General features: G+C 37.9%; 1 protein-coding gene across 13 annotated transcripts in view; it reads left to right on the top strand.

Moving 5' to 3' along the window:
* Positions 1 to 19,184, top strand: part of KCNH1 (potassium voltage-gated channel subfamily H member 1) — a 180,541-nt gene that overhangs the window by 77,469 nt on the left and 83,888 nt on the right. For 11 of the 13 annotated variants that reach the window (XR_007375193.1, XR_007375192.1, XM_048936276.1 and 8 more), the window contains 2 exons: positions 7,572 to 7,771; positions 10,995 to 11,247. Coding sequence is in view for 11 of the 13 variants with exons in the window: in XM_048936276.1 (XP_048792233.1) it covers positions 7,572 to 7,771; positions 10,995 to 11,247 (453 nt within the window). In the remaining 2 variants the exon portion in view is untranslated. The other 2 variants (XM_048936281.1, XM_048936282.1) reach the window with 2 other exon arrangements.

Raw genomic sequence — 19,184 nt, 5'->3', positions numbered from 1 at the left:
TGCCTGGGCTTGTGAAATTCTTCTGAGCTGAAACACCTGTGATTGCAGCTACCAGCTGTGAGGTACTGCCAGATCAAATAAAAATCAAGAAACTTCACTTCTGAAGCATCCTTAGGGATGTTGGAGTTCTTCAGTGACTTGGTGTTTTACCAACACTTCTTTTCTTCCATGTTAAGCCCTAAACTGGCAAAAATTGGTCTCAAGTCTCTGAGGTAAGAAGTTGTATGCCTGCCTGTGGGTCTCTGGTGCTACAGTAGTAATCTGCTTGTATTTCATATTGTTAGAAAGGTGGGTGAAGAATGAAACAGTGGGACTTGTTCATGGTGCTTGCTCCACAGCTGCTTGTATCTCTTCCCTTCATGCCCTTGCACACTGTGGATAGCCTATTTTAAGGTGCATAGATATCTCTACTTCTTTAGTCTTGCTAGTTGCTGGTAGAGCAGCTGGTTCCTTGTTTGTATCTCTGATTCTCATTCTGTTGCAGTTGTTTTTTTTTTTTTTTTTTTTTTGCTTATTTGTTTTTGTGAAAAAACTGTGTCCCTAATGCTCTACTGTTTAGCCATTTCTAGTGGCCTGTCTTACTGGAGGGGGGAAATGTTTCCACTATTGTTGGAGCCCAGTATTCTGTGTTCCATCTGTTATGAGCAGTGTGATTTCAGCAAATGTGACAATGAGCATGAGAAGATTTGCAGTAGAATTTTGTTAAGAGTTTAATATAATTTGCCTGTGGCCACTCATCCTTTCATCCTTTCATGATAGAAGTCAAGTGGTTCTGTGACTTATCTTGATGCTTATATCCTATGAGGCCTTTTCAGACTTGCTGCTTTGTTTTTTATTGTTGAGTTTCTTTTTGGGCTTACTGAGTTGATAGCAGCGTGCTCATTCTTTCATCTTTGGCATCACTGCTGCCTTGCTTTTGCTTGTGTAATTCCTAAGCTGAGGTTCAATTTGAAAGCTGGTGTATTGAAGGAGGAGAGATGTGGAGCGGGGCTTCATTTCTGGCTAGAAGAGTAGAGAGCCGTGGGAAGTGCAAGTACTAACAGCTTTTGAACAGCATGGGGGAGAGTTCCACTGGGGATTTACTTTCACTTCAAATAATATCTCTTTCTCAGGTTGTGAAATTCAGGATTTGAAGTACGTGCTAAGATAGTAACAATTGTAATTTGTTCTATACCTTGTCGAAAATGCTGCATATTGAGGAAGTTCATAAACTGCATGATCTTAATTGACCTCTTAGATAACTGTTTTTTACTTTTTTTTTCCCACTGGCTGAATGAAATGGAATATCTGTTCATTTATTTAACAAAAGAAGTAGATAAAAGATTACAAATAAGAATAATGGTTTTAATATGCATAGCTTCCTAAGAAGAAACAAGTTAACCAGCTCTGCATCTTTCTTGATAGAAAATGATGCAACCTACTTAAACTCCCAAACACTTTAGAAGTTTATATAGCTACTAGGTAAGTAAATTGTATTTTAGCTGCTTCGACTGGAAGTTGCAAGGCTACAAGTAATAATTTGATTAAGTTACTACTGTAAATGATGCCTTTAGAAGATACCTGTTCAGTTTGGTATTTGCTTGCTGACTGTAATTAACAGTTCAGTGTTTTTGTTTTAACTGCATACTCTCTACTCTTAAGTAGTGATAATTACCATTAATCAAGACCCCTAATCTCAAGCAATTATAAGCTCTTACATTGTTCTAGTTGCACATTTTAAAACAATGTGTTTTTCTCATATAATTATGTTATAATCCTTAATGTTGTTAATTTCTGCTTTTCTTTTTATCTGATCAATGTTAATTTTGTGTGACCTCACAGTGTGTTATCTGAAAAATGCCTTTGAGGCATGCATTTTGTTGTGGTTAATTTACTGTTATGTTTCATCTTCAGTGAGAAGTGATCAAGCACAAGTTTCCAAAGCTGCACTTTCTCTCAGCTCATGTATGAACTCGTACACTAGGAACCTACTAGTGAAAGAAAGTATAATTAATTATACATTTAACTCATCTGTATCAAAAAGCTGCTTGCTTTTTGAATTGTATTTAGGTTATCACAGGGTACTCCTTAAGAATGTTTACTTTTAGTTTAACTTCAAAAAAAAGGAAAAAAAAAAAAAAAGAAAAAAAAAGAAAAATTAAATGCAGGCAGACTTTCTGGATCAGCTTTCTAGAAGGTGCAGATGAAGGTAGTTAGTTTTAGAAAGAGCTGTGCACGTTAGAGCAGGATGTAAGAGGAAGTTCACTGGGTGGTGTTGGTTCTCACTTGTTGCTGTATAGTTCTTGCAAACATATTTTGTATGCAGGGTCTTTGGATGAGTGCATTTTGAACAAGTCATCAGTCTGATTCATCTCAGGAACCGCATGCAGCACTTCTCTAATTGGGGTAATTTCAAGCCTCTCATTCTAACAGATAGAAACTCTTCCTCTTATAATTCTAAAATCAGATCCCAGATCTTTTATCTGTGCTGAGACCTACAGTGACTTGTATTTATTTCTCTATTCTTATTTGTTACATCATAAAAAGTAGCACGTTATTTGGTGGCCTTTCCAACCCGTGTCTGACCTTCATGATTCACTTATGCGAGTAATTGGCTATTGAAATTACTATTCTTTTATCTTTGACGTTATTTAAACACTAGTTTAAATGGGGTGAGACAGACTGCATTGTAAATGGGTAGCCACGTTGCTGGGGACAATGTTTTTCTTTCTCTTGTCAGAGAAGTATATTTATGCCTTGACAGAAAACCTCTTTCCTTTCTGAGAGATCTTGACATTCGTGGAGGTGTTTGCACTCTGCTTGATGTGGTGCAGCTTTGTAGGCAGAGTTAGAACAGGCTGTTGCTTGTTCTGCACAAGAGGTGCTCTCCTTGCTCAGTGTTTAGGTATGGTCACTACAGACTTGTTCCTAGACACCGTTCCTCAAAACCTGCCACAGAGCCTCCTTCCAGCTGATGTATTCAAGAAAGATCTTGAGGCCACACGTGTGACCTCGCCACATGGGTTGTGCTTGTGGCCTCGTTGAGTCAAATCCATGCCTCTCAAGGACATTCCCTTCTCCTTCCCATGTTCTTTCTTTCTTCCTTTTGTCCCTTGTGCCTGAGATGATTAAGGAATTGATAGTTTTTACAGAGTTTGCAAGGCAGCACTACGAACTCTGGCCAATGGCTCCAGGGACCTTTGGATGTTGGACATGAAACTGTATGACTTGCACTGTCAGTGTTACAGGGCGGTGGGCTCATGTCACAGGATTCAGTCTGTTGTGAGAACAAAGATCTTAAGATTCTGCTCAGTCCTAAATTCCCCAACTTTCTTCTTCTGGTAGTGTTTGATTCTCAGGTCTTTCTGAGGCAGCAGTGAACTGCAATAGATTCATTTCATTATTCCTTTGAAAAAAGGAAAAGGGACATAGCTAACTATTCCTATGCAGAAGAGGTCAATGTTTAATATGCTAATGTACCTATCCAATTTTAGGCTGCAAAAATCCTTGACTTTAATGTGTCTTTAATAGTTATAAAGTGGTTAGCTAATGATAAATTATGGATTGTGAGTTTGGAGATTTTTTTTTTTTTAATAAAAAATTAATGTAGGCAGGAATAATTTTTCTTGCTAATATAATTTGTCATACTGGAGCATAGTAGCTGCAATTTGCAGTGGAAATTGCTCTAGGATTGCTCACCTCATAATAATTGAAATGAAGAATCAAATTTCTTTTCTTTAGCCTTAATGTAAATGGACAATAATGGGATAGATGGGGACCATTTTACCTTTGTTGGTACAGAACTATACATCCCAAGATACTGAATCTGTAGGTCTTGCCATTTGCCAGAGCATGAAAGACACTTTTATGCCCACAAATATTGTTGTCCAGAAATCCACAGGTAAGAATTTGCTTGTGACCCTGTGCCTTATTTGTCATCACTTTTCAGCATTGTATTGGCTGCTGGAGGAATGATGTTTGTGGGTGACCCGCCCTGCAGCAGTGTTCAGGCAGTGGGACTGCAGAGTTTTTGGGTGTTTTTTTGTGGGGATCCTGGTAAAGGTCCACATAAATAAGGAGTGCAGCAGCAACATTTCAGCGGTCGTGTTTGCATCTGCATCACAGAGAGCTGAACAGGACATATTAAAGGAGAGATAATGCTATTTAGTTGAAAAGTGTTCGCAGATTAAGCAGTGTATATAGTCAATCCTTTTTTTTTTTTCTCCTTTTTTTTTTTTTTTTTTTTCCCTTTTTCCTCAAGCATTTCTTCATTGTTCAGGACTCAGTGCATCAGACTTCCAGAGAAATTATCTACAAATTTCTAGTCACTGTTTCTCTTGCTGTATTTACACTGTATCACTATATTGATCTCTCTACTTTTTTAAAAATTGAGTTTGCACATTTTTGTATTTATGTGTCAAAGGAAATTGGCATCTTATTATTGTTTGATGAAAGAAAACACTTGAAATGCAGTAAGTGATAAGCCCTGCTTACCATCTGTTTGGTGAGGCTTCATTTGAGATTCAAAGGAAAGATCTCATGTGAGATTCAGTGAACGCTTTAAACGGTCTCCCTTGCTCTTCTGTAGAAACAGCTCAGCAGTCTGCCAAAAGAGTGAGGTGTTAGAAGAAAGGTAATCTAACTGAAGTGCAGGACCAGGCATTAAGATTTTCTAATTTTCTAAAATTTTCTGAGATTTTCTAAGATTTTCTGCAACTCTTTTGAATTCAGTTTTCAGGACATATGTGGATGCAAAAGGGATCCCACTGTGGAAACCTAGAGACCTAAAGCAATGTGGTGCAACCTTATGTGGGTTTTTTTGTTTTTTGTTTTTGTTTTTTGGAGGCTTGAATCTCTTTTGGGCTTATGTAGGGAAGCTTAGATTTGAGTTTCTAAGTGTACTTATTTTTGAGGTTTGGTTTAAGTAGCCTTCTGTATGGAAAGATTCCATACAGAATCTAATTCCATGCCTTGATATAGGCCTTGCACTTTGAGAAGATGCTTTCTTTAGAACGATTGTGTACCGGTTCTCTTGGACAAGGTTTAATATTGCAGTGCTAACCAACTGAATTGGGCTGGCATAGAACTGCCTTTTTAATCTTTCCAGGCTGTTCAGATCATTTTAGGTCAAACATAATCAAATCTATAAATTCATAGCTATTGAGTTAGAGAATATCAATTATTTCCTAAAGTAGCATCAGTAGTAGTTTGAGTGACCAACTGTGTTCGAGTTGAATAGCAGTTTGAGTTTCAAATATGGATGGATATTGCCCATTCAGCAGCATGGTGGTTAGATGTTGGATTCCTATTTTAAGTAATGCTCTATGTTTTCTTAGCTTGGTTATACTGCACTTATTACCCTAACATATAGCATCATGTAAGGCATTTGTTATCTTCAGTACAAAAACTACACACATAGAAATGATGTTTGGTGCCTTGTAACAAAGCTTTACTTTGAACAGGAATTCAAAGCACTAAAAGCACTAAGACCAAGATTTCTTGGTATTAATCCTTTAGGAAATAAATAAAATCATAGAAAAAAATGAGTGTTATATCAAGTACCATCCTTAAAGTATTCGTGCAATCATTGAAATCTTTGGATATTTAAATACTTAAATAAGAGCCAGATATCCTGAATACAATTTTATGTATTTGTTTCAAGCAGTGTAAGTTATGTGGCACCTGCCCAGCAGGTCGGACAGATGAAGGTAGACTGATGCAATTGGTCCTGAAAGAGTAGTGCTGGAATTGTCTGACGTAAAGCTGAGCTGCCTCCCTCATTCTGCTTTTAACAGTTGATTTTATTGGTGTCATTTCTGATAGCAAAAATCCTTTATCTGTGTCTATGAAAACAGCTATGATAGGCTAAAGCTTGTAATTCCCATGCAGTTGTTAACCTGTCTGGCATTCCTGAAGCAATGTGGAGCCTCATTCATATTTGATTCAGAGTTTGCTCAGTGGATACAGTTAATGCTTTCTAGTGCTTCCTGATCAATCTAATAGATTGAGAGTGTAACGAGGTAGGTAGATGGGCTAAGCCAGGTCAGTGCCCCCAGGCCTAAGCTCCTGCTCATCTGTACGGGGGATAGTTGGAAAAGAGGAGAGCTGGTTTCTGCAAGAACATGTGGAAATCGAAGAAATCATGCAATGTCAGGAAAGAATTCTGTGGAGGAACAGCTGTTTAAAAGCCTTGAGCTAGTCTAAATTTAAATTGCATCTCTCAGTTATCAGGGAAGAGACTGTCCTGTAAGCTTCTCTTACACATTATTAAAGGTTTTTTTTTGTTTGCCATAAAATCCTAAAGCATCTTAGTTGGCTTAAGGATATCTGAATACAATGCTGACCTGAATAAATAGCTGTGCTCTGAAAGGAATGAATATATATGTTTGTATAAAAAGGGCGTGGGAGGAAGTAACAGCAAAAATTGGGATTTAGATAAAGCAAAAAGATATCTTTTAGAAATATGACTTCTCTGTTATTTACTTTTTTTTTTTTTTGGATTGGAACATTTTTGATGCTGACAATTTAGTGCCTGCTTAAGGGGACAGGAAAAGATAAAGGGGAGAAAGTACTCAGCAAGCCAGAGCGCTTACCAGTGGTTATTTGCTATCTAACTGCTCCTCTCCTGCACTCAGCCTCTCACCTACTGGTCACCACCAGATTCCTGACGTAGGAAAGCTCTCTGCGAGGCCTCCTGTCCTTCTCTTTTATCCAGTGCTGGTTTTGCTTAAAGAGTCTCTATAAGCCACGACCACCAAGATTGCCACCAACCCGCTGTCCTGTCTTGGGCTTTGGAAGGCAGATTTACTCAAATCCCGTGTACTTTCATTTGCTTGGAATACTACTGGATCTATTGCTTTTTTGTTCTATCACATGCTTTTTATTAACGACTTGCTGATCCACCAGCTGGCTTTATAACTGTGCCTGATGCAATCAGAAGAGGAATGTGGCCAGCTACAGTTGAGGGCATTAGCTCTTGCCTCAGGCCTTGCTGTTCTGCCTGAAGAATATAAAACATAATGCAAGTTTTTATGTATTATTAAAGTTACGTCTATAAATCACTGACCCATGGTAGCTGTTTATTACATATTCCATCTTCTGCTTTGATACATTGTTGTTGTCACACTGAGGTGGGTAATGATGACTCGGCTTACTACTGTGGTAATGCACTTAGAGCTTGGAAATCTGTCACTGATGGCATTTCAACACAGGCACTATAAACCAGAGATGAAATTTTAAAGTATTTGCTGTCAAGCTATTTGTCTTAAATTTTTTGTATCTTCTATTGCAGTTCCATAAGGGTTTTGATGCTACTGAATTGTTTGATAGACAATAGTTGTGGTTCGGGAGATCTGTGCTGCAGGACTCGCCATCACCGAAGAAATGGTGGTGGTCCTTGTTTTGCAGTGCTAAGCCTGACCTATAAAATGCTTGTGCTCATCAGGTCTTCCTAACAAAACACCAGGATAGCATGCATTTTGATGGACTTGGCTTTTCTTTTCTTACAGCACAGTGGAACACAGGTCAAAAACCACAACATTTTATTATACTTACTGGTTTTTTTTTCTTTTTTTTTTTTTCTCTTTTTACAGCCCTTCTGTATGCAACCATTTTTGGTAATGTGACAACCATATTTCAGCAAATGTATGCTAATACGAACAGATATCATGAAATGCTGAACAGTGTCCGAGACTTTCTAAAGCTCTATCAGGTCCCTAAAGGACTGAGTGAACGTGTGATGGATTACATTGTTTCCACCTGGTCAATGTCCAGAGGAATAGATACTGAAAAGGTGAGTAAATTAAACTGCAGGGAAACAATTCACATCCTGAAAGTATTGCATTGGAATAAACAGGAGGTACTTCCATAGTAAAGACAACGTTCTTTAAATAGTATCAAGTAGCAGTTGCCTTTTATTTTAAGCTCTTAAATGCAGCATTTCAGCTATTCTGTCATACTGGCTTACGTTAGTGGTAGAAGTCTGTGTGTATTGCTGGCTATGGAGCATAAAGTATTAGAAAAAAAAAAAAAAAACAATGAAAGAGCTTGCATTTCAGTAAGTAAAGAAAATAACTTTAAAATTCCAATACAACGTCAGAATGTCTTCAAATGAGATTTTTATGCATTTTTTTCTTTTGAGATGTTTGCAGGTATGTGAGCCTGCAAAGTGTAATTTGTTTTGCCTTGGCAGAATTTAAATATAATACTGGAGATACAGTGATGACAACCAGATTTCATTAATAATAATAATGTGTTGTTTAAAAGCTGCTTTGCATGAGGTGAACACTATCATGCTCATTAATTGAATTTACAATTGAAAATTCCATTGTGTGTTTCAGCATGACAAATGGCCCTTCTCTTGTGCAAACTACTTTCTGCTCTCCTATTAGTTGCAAAGTTTTATGGAGATTGATGCTGTTTTACTTCTGCTTTGTGGTTTGTGGGATGGTTCATTCAGGAAATCATATGAGAGTTCCAGTCACCAGCCTTCTGGTTGGCTGCTTAGTCTTGCATTGAGGACTGTAGATGCTGGAATTAGAGCAAACAAAGTTGTTTCTATCTTGATGTTAAATTAATGTCATGGACAGATGTGGCCTCCACTCTGCTGTCTGGAGGCCGGTGGTTAGAGGTTTGTTTGCTTTCCTCAGTGGTCTTCAGCATATCTACTATGTAGATCTCAGACTATGATTCTGGGAGCACTCCCCACAGTAATTAGCTTTAAGAAGGAAAGGATGTTTTAGTACTGAGGCAGACATATTTAGGGAAGATAGATAGCATAAAGAATGCTGGTGCTTTCTTTCACCCCCTAATACAAAATCCAGTCATTGTTTTAATGTAGCAGCGAGAAAAAATTGCTATGTGATTTTTAGCTTATCTTCAAAGTCCATTTTCCTCTGATAAAAAGGGAAATGCTTTAAGAAAGCCTTAGGAGACAGCTGGATAACCAAACCTAGCACAACTCACTGTAGCCTTTGACATTTATCTTAATAAACAGAAAAAAAACTCTGCAATGATCAGAGCATCAAAGAGCGTAATACGGTGTTGATCTCAATAACTGGTGTGCTCATAGCTGAGCTGCCACTGATGATGACATGTAAAACGAAGAAATCAACTTCCATCTGCATTGCAAAGCTAACACGGTCTAAAACTGAATAATGGCTCACCAATCCATAAAATCTGAGCTTCGTTGATTTTGATGCCTCTGTATGACTTCTATCGTGTCATGCAATGAATAAAACATGTTTTGCTCCTGAAATGGAAAAGTGATAGCTGTGCTGCTGTTTAATGCAACACAGTTTTCTACATATGAAGCAGATAGTTAAAGATAATTTTAAAACAAAACTAGCCTTCTCACTATTTTGTAGGCCACATATTTGTCAATTCAGTGCTAATTACAGGCATGCTAGGGAGTGAATAATCAGCTAAAAACCAAAGTCTAGAAGTCTAGAAAAATGCTATTATAACAAAATTTAACAAAGCTGCTGAGATCTAAAATTAAGCTGTGATGATCTATTTTATACCTCCCATATAAATGAAAATCTTCCGCTGTTCATCTGTAGCTTTCAAATATGTTTAATCCCTATTTATTTTTATGAAGTACGGAGACATCTTAAATGGAGAATGGAAAATTAGCTAACTTCCTTTTAATGGGAAACCAAGAGGTTTTTGGATAAGAGCCTCGCTTTAAATATTCTCTTGTATATTCAGGTTTTCTCGTTGCTATTTCTATTACAGCAACCTTTTGTGTATGTGATGTTCAAATAACAGTGGAGTGTATGTGTGTGCCAAATTTCAGCAAGCATCTGAAAATACAGAATGTTTTTATGGTCAGAGGAAATGAGATAATTGCAGAGGCAGCTATGGCTGTTGCCTCTGTTCCACGTTAGATGCTGATCTTTCTGCCCAAACTCATTCTGGTGGGTCTGGAAGTCTGAGAACTGACAGGTTTGGGGGCTGCTTACAGTGGGTCAGGTGAGAAAAGTCATCCATGAGTGTCCTATAACTAAGCGTTATGGAAATGTATCTCTTTCCGGAGTGATACCTGTAATAGAAAGTCTGCTTGGAGGTGGGCCAAAGGTAATTTTAGCAACAGTAGAGCCATTTGCCCTTGGAGCATCCTGGTGCCATTTCCTTGCAGAGAGTTCAGAGCTTAGCTCTTTGCTAGGAGTTTTTGCATAGAGCCACAAGGAAGGGGGAAAGCATACAGCCATCATGTTTTCTGTGTTACGTCTATGCTTTCTGGGAGGGTTTCATGTAGAAGAAGGTGTGGGATTAACACTGAAGCTCACCCAGAGTGCTCCTTAATTGGAGGAGATAGGTATTAACAAGAAGAAAGGCAGACTCATATACTCAGAATGTTTTTCTCAAAGAATATGCTTGAAATATATCCTCACGGTCTTTATCTTTTGAGGATTTTGTCATCCTCATTCATGTTATGTGTTTCCAGAGATTCACCAGGAACTCTTAATCTGTACATGGAGTAGTAATTCTGCATTCTTTCCACTCAGCTGCCTGTAGTACATTAAAAAGGTTCAGAAATAGTCCTGACTGATACTGCAGTGCTAGACATCGATTTATGTACTTTGGAGGACACATCATTAATAGCAATGAGGAATGTTGCATTTGGAAGATCAAATTGCCCAACACATACCGTCAAAATCCCTTCTATTCTAACAAAAAATCTGTTACTGCTACTGAGGGGGTGACTTTTAAATACTTTCAAGTCTCAATATTGAGGTAATGAAACTTCTAATAAAATTTAGGTAATTTGATATCCAGCAGAGCATGTTGCTAAGATGAAAATGTTTTCCTTCAGGTATTATAAAGTAGAGTGAGTACTGTGGCTTATGTCTACATATAATATAGAAGTAAGCGTACGAACTGAGGTTAGAAATCTTAGGAGGGGGAGGAAGGCAATTATTTAAGCCCGTGTTTTAAGGGATAAAAGAGGAATGAATAGTCATGTGTCGTGTTCAAGCCATGCAGAGGAACTGATTCCCTGATTTCCTTTTCAGGTTTTGCAGATATGCCCTAAGGATATGAGAGCAGACATTTGTGTTCATCTGAACCGCAAAGTTTTCAAAGAGCACCCAGCCTTTAGGCTGGCAAGCGATGGGTGCCTTCGAGCACTTGCAATGGAATTTCAGACAGTGCACTGTGCCCCGGGAGACCTGATCTACCATGCTGGTGAGAGCGTCGACAGCCTTTGCTTTGTGGTTTCGGGGTCTTTGGAAGTAATCCAGGATGACGAGGTTGTTGCTATATTGGGTGAGTTTCACAGCTGATACCACACATTGTGTGCAAGTATAACTGCACAGAGTGTTTTTATAGCCTCTTGTACTCAAGCACTTAAGTCATTCTTTACTAGAACTCCAGTTGAGTTACCTTTATCACAGCCTAGTGGTGTATTTTAAAGAAATAGGCAGCCGTGTGGCGTTAGATGCTTACTGTCTGGAAAAATTAAAAGAGAAGGGAAAAAAAGTACATAATATCATGCAGAAGCATTGCATGAAGTCATTGGCTTGTCCTCCTGTTCCACATAGGTGAATAGAAAAGGTAATTATCTTGTGTGCAGATTGCTTCAACTCTTCTTTCTTGTCATCAGTGGAAACATTGAGAGGTTGCTCTTGCTGTTCTTCCTGTCTTGCCATATTTCCTTTCAAAAGAAAATCTATTTAGGACTTCAGAAAACTTTTAGAGGCCTCCCTACCTGTCTTCTTTCCATCCTCCTGATAAAAACCTAGTTTTGCTGAACTATTTTTCTATTAGCTTTATTTTAGATTTTGTTGAAACAATATTTAGCTCAATAAGTCAAAGTAATGTAGGAATTTGTAGCAGTTATGTTAACTTGGAGTGACAGCTTTAGGTTGGAGGCACTAAAAAGTAGCTGATAGTGCTATGAACAACATTCTGAAGCAAAGCTAGGAGAAAGGAGTGTGATAATCCAATAGATATAGATAAATGATGGGGTGGCTGGAGCATTGAAAAGGTGATACTTATCCTTTGATTCTGTCAGGCCCTTTTGTGATAAAGTAAGTTCTCATGGTGGCTTTATCCAGTACCTGTCACTCATAGCAGCCTGGCAAAGAACTTGATAAGCCTAATTATTCTGAACACATACACTCAACTCTAAGAGGAATGTCTACTGAAAAATAAGGGTGCTAATAATATTCGGAGTTCAGTTTTCCTCTCCTTTTAAAGAGAATTGCATACATAGCACAGCATGAATTTCATGTCCTGAAGAGTCAAGTTCGTAATATTTTGTGCTGTACAAGAAACTAAAAAAAGGTGAAAAATAGTGGGATAACTTTCTTTTTTTCAGGAATCAGGCTGTGAAGCTATTTATTGAAAGTTTCTCCATCCTGATGAAAGTGGTTAACTGAAGTTTTTCCCTATTCTAAATCAGTAGGAACTGTGCTCCTTCAGCACTGTGTATTGCAACATCCCCATTACTGAAGATGCTGCAGGAGATAGATGTTAGGCAGGAAATCTTGGCCTCTGCAGTCTCAGTTTTCTTATCAGTAGAACAGCAATGATTTTTTTAAATTTCATTTTCAGCTAAACTTGCCAAGCATTTGATAAAACAAGGTACTACAAGGAAAGAAAGTGAAGCCTACATTGCATAAGAAACATGATTATTGCTGAGCATTCAGACAGATCAGCTTATTCCATAAGTTTTGTTTACCAATCACAACTAAGCACGGCTCAGAAGATCTGGTGCATAGCAGTGAACCATGTGAGGAGTTCTGTAGGGTAATTTCAGTTAACAGATATTACAGGGTGACTATAATCTCCTCATAGATATTCTTGAAAAAAAAAAAGCACCACAACAGTGCATAAGTTATTTCAGGTGAATTATTTGCTCAGGTTTGGCTGTCACCGAATAAAGCAGGCTCTGCAATTTGCAATGTAGCCTGTATCTTCTGCACAATAGAAGAATAAATTGCATCTCTAAATTACTGTGTGTGACTGTGGTACGTTATGTAAACCAAAGGCAATCTACACTTGATCTGTACAGTATCCAATTCATATGAAAAATTTTCAAGTTCTGGGATCATTTAGCCTTGCAGACAGGCAAACAAAAGTGTATCATGTAGCCTTGGAGCACATTTTGTGCACTTGCATTGACTCATGTAACAAGTATATTCTCCATTCAGGCTTAAGTTCTTACAAGAAAGAACTGACTTAGATTGACCTGGGTTAGTTGGAGTACTGATTTAGAAGAACTTGCACATGGGTCAGAAGTGGGGAAAAAAATTTACTCTGTTTTGGATCACCTAATATTACATTTCCTGTTAATTTGACTTAGAGATGATTTGGCTCACAAAATGAATAAATTAAAAAAAAAAAAAAGTCACTGCAGCATTTATAGTAAAAGTTTAAAGAAATTTGTATGAAGTTGGATTTGCTGGGATGAAAGACACGTTTTTGAATTGTATCCAAAATTTCTACTGAAATAAAGAAATTACTAATGTTAATGTACCACAGATTATTGGACTTGATGTGTTTAAAAAAATAATAAAAAAAAATCCCCTCTCTCCCCGCCCGCACCCTCCCCCCCCCCCCAAGAAAAGAGAGAAATTTATCTTTAAGAAAGATGATTTATTTATGATTTGTGATTCATTCCAAAGCAAACAGTAAAGAAAGCAAGATGGCAAGACAAGCCACTGTACCACTGTGCCCTTTTACGTTAATGCTTTGATCAGGAGGGGAATTAGGTAGAAGTGGAGTTTGGCTAGCAGGAAGCAGCATGGATGAAATACAGTTCAGTTTTCTGTAGTTCCCTCTTCTTCCATTTATACCATTGTTATTGCTTAGAAAAAGGTCTGAGGTATGCTCAGCACTTCATGGAAAGTAGAGACAAATAGTGTGATTCCTGCCCTGAAGAGAACTGAGTGAACTGTAGGTCATCCAGGACTTCCATTAAGAGGCTGTTTTCTACCTGACTTTGCTTTTAACTTTTTGAAGCATTACCCATTTGGACTGATGCTGTTTTATCCATCAGAGGCTGTTACCTCTTCGAACTGCCTTTGCTTAAAAACTCACCCATTTATCCAAATGTGGTTAAGGAAAATGGGTTACTTTGTCACTGCTGAATAACAATCAGGAATGTATATGCATTTCAGGTGGCAGCACTTATTTCTCTCCTTTGGATCATAACCTTCAGGCTGAGCCACTGGCCGTCTGAGAACCTAACCTTGTCACAGGCCTTCAAAGCCTTTAAAAAGTAAAATTTACTCATCCTCAGGAGAGATTTGCTGGATTTTAATGTAATGAATATCTTAAAAAGATCTCCCCTGACATCTTACAATCCCAGACAAGGATCATAAGCTCTGGCTGCAGCTGTATTTAAGATAAACAGGGGAAAGGTGGTAGTAGGAGGAGCACGAAACTAAGCTAGTCTTGCTAGTTGTTACTTAATTTAAGGAGGTTGGAGGATCTGACTTGTCTTTTAATGCACTTTTTGTACTTTTTACATTATAAAATGTTTTCTTAGTATAGCATGAGAATACAGACTGTTTTTTAGAACTGCAGTAAGCAAGAAACTGCTAGAACTGCTGAGTAGACGTTATGCTGTTGCTGAGGCTGTAGTACTTCTGAGGCTTCAGTCTTTTGGTCTGCGGCCCTTCTTGTCTCTCCTCTGCATTGTTAGAGGAAGTACTAACTTTTGTGTTACATCTCTAATTGCACGTGTGCAATGAAAATGTAATAAAAGTTGTAAAATGAAAAAAATCATGGCATTGTAGCTAGTACCAAAGTTAACACAGTGAAGGAGAGGATATAAACCTTTTTAGAAAAGAAATCATATTGTGGTGTTGTACAAATATCTGATCAAGAATGCTAAGATAAAGATGCTTCTTAGTAGAAGGTAATCAGTTCTAATTTAGAGATTGTATTCGAAGACTGAACTGAGAATCCCTCTTTTCTAGTGAAAATGAAAGAGGCAATGGATTCTTGGACTAAGGCTGAATCCAACCAGTCCAGTTTAAAACTGAAATCTTTGAAATTTTAGAAAGCCTTTCAGCAAAAGATTAAAACAAGGGATGGAACACCTCTTCTACAAGGACAGGCTGAGAGAGCTGGTGCTTTTCATCCTGGGGAAGAGAAGACTCCAAAGTGACCTGATAGCAGCCTTTCAGTATCTAAAGGGGAGCTACAGGAAAGAAGGAGACAGACTCTTTAGCAGGATCTGTTGTGATAGAACAACAGGAAATGGTTTCAAGCTTAAAGAGGGTAGATTTAGGTTAGATGTAAGGAAAAAGTCATTTACAGTGAGGGTGGTGAAACACTGGCATAGGCTGCCCAGAGAGCAGGTGGATGCCCCATTCCTGGAGGCATTCAAGGCCAGGCTGGATTAGGCTCTGAGCATCCTGATTGAACCGTGGATGTCCCTGTTCGTTACAGGGGAGGTTGGACTAGATGGCCTTTAAAGATCCCTTCCAACTCTAAGGATTCTATGGTTCTATGAAACTGAGAGAAGATGAGCCTTGAAATTAGGATGACAGACTTTTTCTATAAAACATTGTCTTGTTCTTAAATTTTCAGACTGCTGCAATGTTTGTTGGCTAATTGCTCCCAGAGGGCTGACTTGCAGGGCAAACATTCACTGTGTGAATTGTTCAAAGTTGCCGAAGTGGTCTTGATGATCCCTACAAGAGGATCATCTGTGCGTATGGATGTCGTTCAGATTTGATTAGATTAGGAGACCTTAAGCCTTTGTTTAACAATTGAAATTAAAGCCTTGAAAACCACTGTGGTCCTCAAAGCTGACCAATGGATAAGAAAAATAACATTTGCTAGAAGGTTTAATTTGAAAAGAGAAATAAATTCTCCACCCCCAGAACACTTTATCCTAAGAGCAAAGCAGTTTATCCCAAACTTACATCCCAGCTGTTTTGCATTTATTATGTTTTTACTATCTGTATTTGAGCTAAGAACTTTCAAAAGAATACATTTTTCAGTAGACTTCTGGTTTAGCAAAAAAGCATTAATGATTTATATCCTATACTGTCCCACAGTAGTATTTAAAATGTGTGTTCTGTGGAGTCTGTTTAGAGACCAGCTATTAATATTTGTGGAAATGATATATGACGTCGAAAGCCAGTAGAGAGCTTTATGCATACGCTTGTTCTTATACAAGAGACTATTAACAAAATTTCTCAGATTTTAGACATGTAGATAGGGCAAACTAGGAAGGATCCTAAATAAAAGCAGAGAATCTCAGTCACATGAGCTGGTTGGAGAACTGTGAATAGCTTCAGCGGTGTGCTGATCTATAGTCCAATGACTAGCATGTTTCACCATTCAAGGGTTGTAAGATGACCTGAAAAAGAGTGAGCCTCATGATAGATTTATTTATCTAGCATCACAGTTCAATAAGAAAATGATTGTTCCCTTTGTGCATTGTCCTGTGATTTGGTTCCTGGCTGGCTTGTTCCAAGTATGCTTTTGTGCAGTTTCGCACATGAATGCCTACAGGTTTGCTTGGTAGTGCCACAGAATTAGTTGACCCGTAACTGATGATGGCCTCAGAAATAACATGAAAACATTTGCCTGATACAGCTAAAATGTATTCAGCTTGTGAATGTTCATAATGGAATCAGACATGTACTACGTATAATTTTTTCATATGTAAAACGGACCCAGCACTTGAATGGAGAATAAGAAAGCATGTTTTTCCATGTCACTGAGTTCAGCTGAGATTAATCATGACTGAAGAGATTTTTGTGCTATTGAATCTTGTGGCTATTTTGGTTCTACCTGAACTGCACCAAACAGATTGAGGCAGCCATTTTTTGTGCTGCTCATTCTCATTTTTTTCCCCGTTTTTAAACCAATAGGACTTAATGGAAACTATTCTGGTTGTTGATCTCTTTTTTTTTTTTTTTTTTACATTTAGATGTGCTGTAGCTTTCCTCTAGCACACATCCCTGAGTTTTTAACCCTGTAGTACTTATCTGCTCTGTAGCCTACTCCTACAATACCAGCTACTCCTACAATTTTGCCTTTTCATAGTTGAAAAAAAGATAATGATGGTAATAGAGCAGAGTGGTTAAAATGGCTGAATGTTGACTGCCGTGGCCTTGACTGCTGTGAGTTGGAAAAGTATTGTCCCAGCACTGTATGCTTCTCATAAGATGGTTGTACGTAAGGCATCTTCTGAAAGAGTTGAATCCTGTGCCAGAGTGCAGACAGAAAATGGAAGGGCTAAAATATTGGGTTTACTCTGCTGTCCCTGAAAGTGATGGTTCCCTGTGCCTGTCTTTAGCACTTGCTGCAGAATCCTGCATGGAAGCAAAAAGAGATACCAGGACCACATCTGCCTGCCAGTGTATACAACATAGGTGTTCACCTCTATTCCTGGTATGCTTGTCAAGAAATGGTAGTTCTCTTTCAGTCCAGGTGGGAGAGGCCACGTGCTTATATTTCTTTGCATGATGTGTGATTTTGCTATCAGCTGGCAGGTAACGTATGTGAGATAGGAAGGAAAATTAAGGGAAATTCCTAGCTCATTTATTGTGAGCTAGGAAAATAATTGCCCTGCAACTGCAAGGACAGCTTATATTGTTATTCCTTTTGCTGTCATCAAAGCTAAAGGAAAATGGTAAAATGTAGACAGTTACATAATCATGAGAATAGCATATGCAGTAACTATGTGTCAAGAGTTTTTAAGCTGGATCTGACTGCATTATTTATCGCTGCTAAGGGAAAACAGGTATATCTAATCTAAATACTTGGTTTTTTTTTTACTGGGGAGAGGCTGCATATGATGCCCATAGACTTGCTTTTATGATCACATGTGTGTTGGAGGAAGTGAAAATTGAATGTCTCTAATACAGATCTTTTATTGTTATTTACAAAGCTATAACATTGACGAGATTGGAGACTGTGGTTTTAACATGATATTGTAGGAAGCCTGATGTGCTATGTTTTATTTTAGCAGGATATTAAATGCTCCATTTACTTTGTGTGGAGAAATTCCTGCTGATTTAATCTTATCTAATTGCAATCTTAAAGGAGCATTATAAGAACAATTGTTTGTTTTCTTCACAATTGTTTTAGCTTACTCATCTAGCTGTAAGCATTTCATTCAGATGGGGCTTGTTTCAGATTTTGGTAGGACAGATTCCATCCTGATAGGACAGTGCAATTTGTAAGGGCAGCTGTACCAGAGAGATGAGGGTTTATTAGAGGAAAAATGGCAGTGCAGAAGTACTGTCTGTCTTAGGCCTTCTCATTGGAAGAGTTTTGCATCTTCTATGCAATCACATGGAAATTTCTTCCTTCAAGCAGGCTTGAAGATGTTGGATGTTGACTGCACTGAGTTTGGTCTGCTATCTTTTCACTGTACCATCTAACTCACATTGCCTTAAGCTGTGGTGCTTTATGTACAATTCAGAATTTTTGCACTTTGAGGCCTGTTGATATTTAATACCTAGTCTTTGAAAAAAAAAATCCTTAGTTCTTTTATTTTGCTTGAGTTTTAAACATATGTAAAATTTGAGTAAAAAATACTAAGCTGCTGTGCTCTTAGATTTCAGAGGTAGATGCTGGATTACAGTTGGTAATATATTTTTCTTCATATTTTCAAACACGGTATCTTACATCACTGTATTGTTTGTGCTATTGAATAACGCTGTGTTATGAACAAAGGTTTTCTTTGGAAAGGAGTGATTGAAATTAAAATCTAGCTTTATCTTCAGTAGTTCTATTGTGCTCTTTGTATTGTTTAAAGCTGGTTCATTCAGGTTGACATAATAGGCAGATTGGACAAGTTGCATGTTTCTGTGAAATGATTCAATGAATGTCAACTGAAGGAATGACTGCATAAGTCTGATTTCCTCAATGCCTGCCCAAGCACGTTATTAGCAAACAAACCAGAAGTGAAGATCATGCTAAATTTTTTAACAGACACCATTTAATTGTGGCATAAAAGAGGTCTACGTTAATGCAAAATTCTAATTTCATGGGAGAGGTAGAAGCAGCATGGAAACTTTTTGTTGCAAAGTATAGGTTCATTCCAAATAATGATTTTGGAGAGAGAATCTCTTATTCCAGTACTCAAGCTATTTGGAAGAGAAGGTATGGCTTGACATCAGGAGTTGATTATTTTGAGAATTCTGCCAGACACTGCCTGTTCAGTGTCTAGTTTCCAGTAGAGCATTAAAAGTAGGAATTACTATGAAGAAGCCATTGTGCACTAG

Source organism: Lagopus muta, chromosome 2, assembly GCF_023343835.1.
Source record: "Lagopus muta isolate bLagMut1 chromosome 2, bLagMut1 primary, whole genome shotgun sequence".
Lineage (NCBI taxonomy): Eukaryota > Metazoa > Chordata > Aves > Galliformes > Phasianidae > Lagopus > Lagopus muta.
Note: the sequence above shows the minus strand (reverse complement) of the source record. Positions and strands in the feature narration are given on the sequence as shown.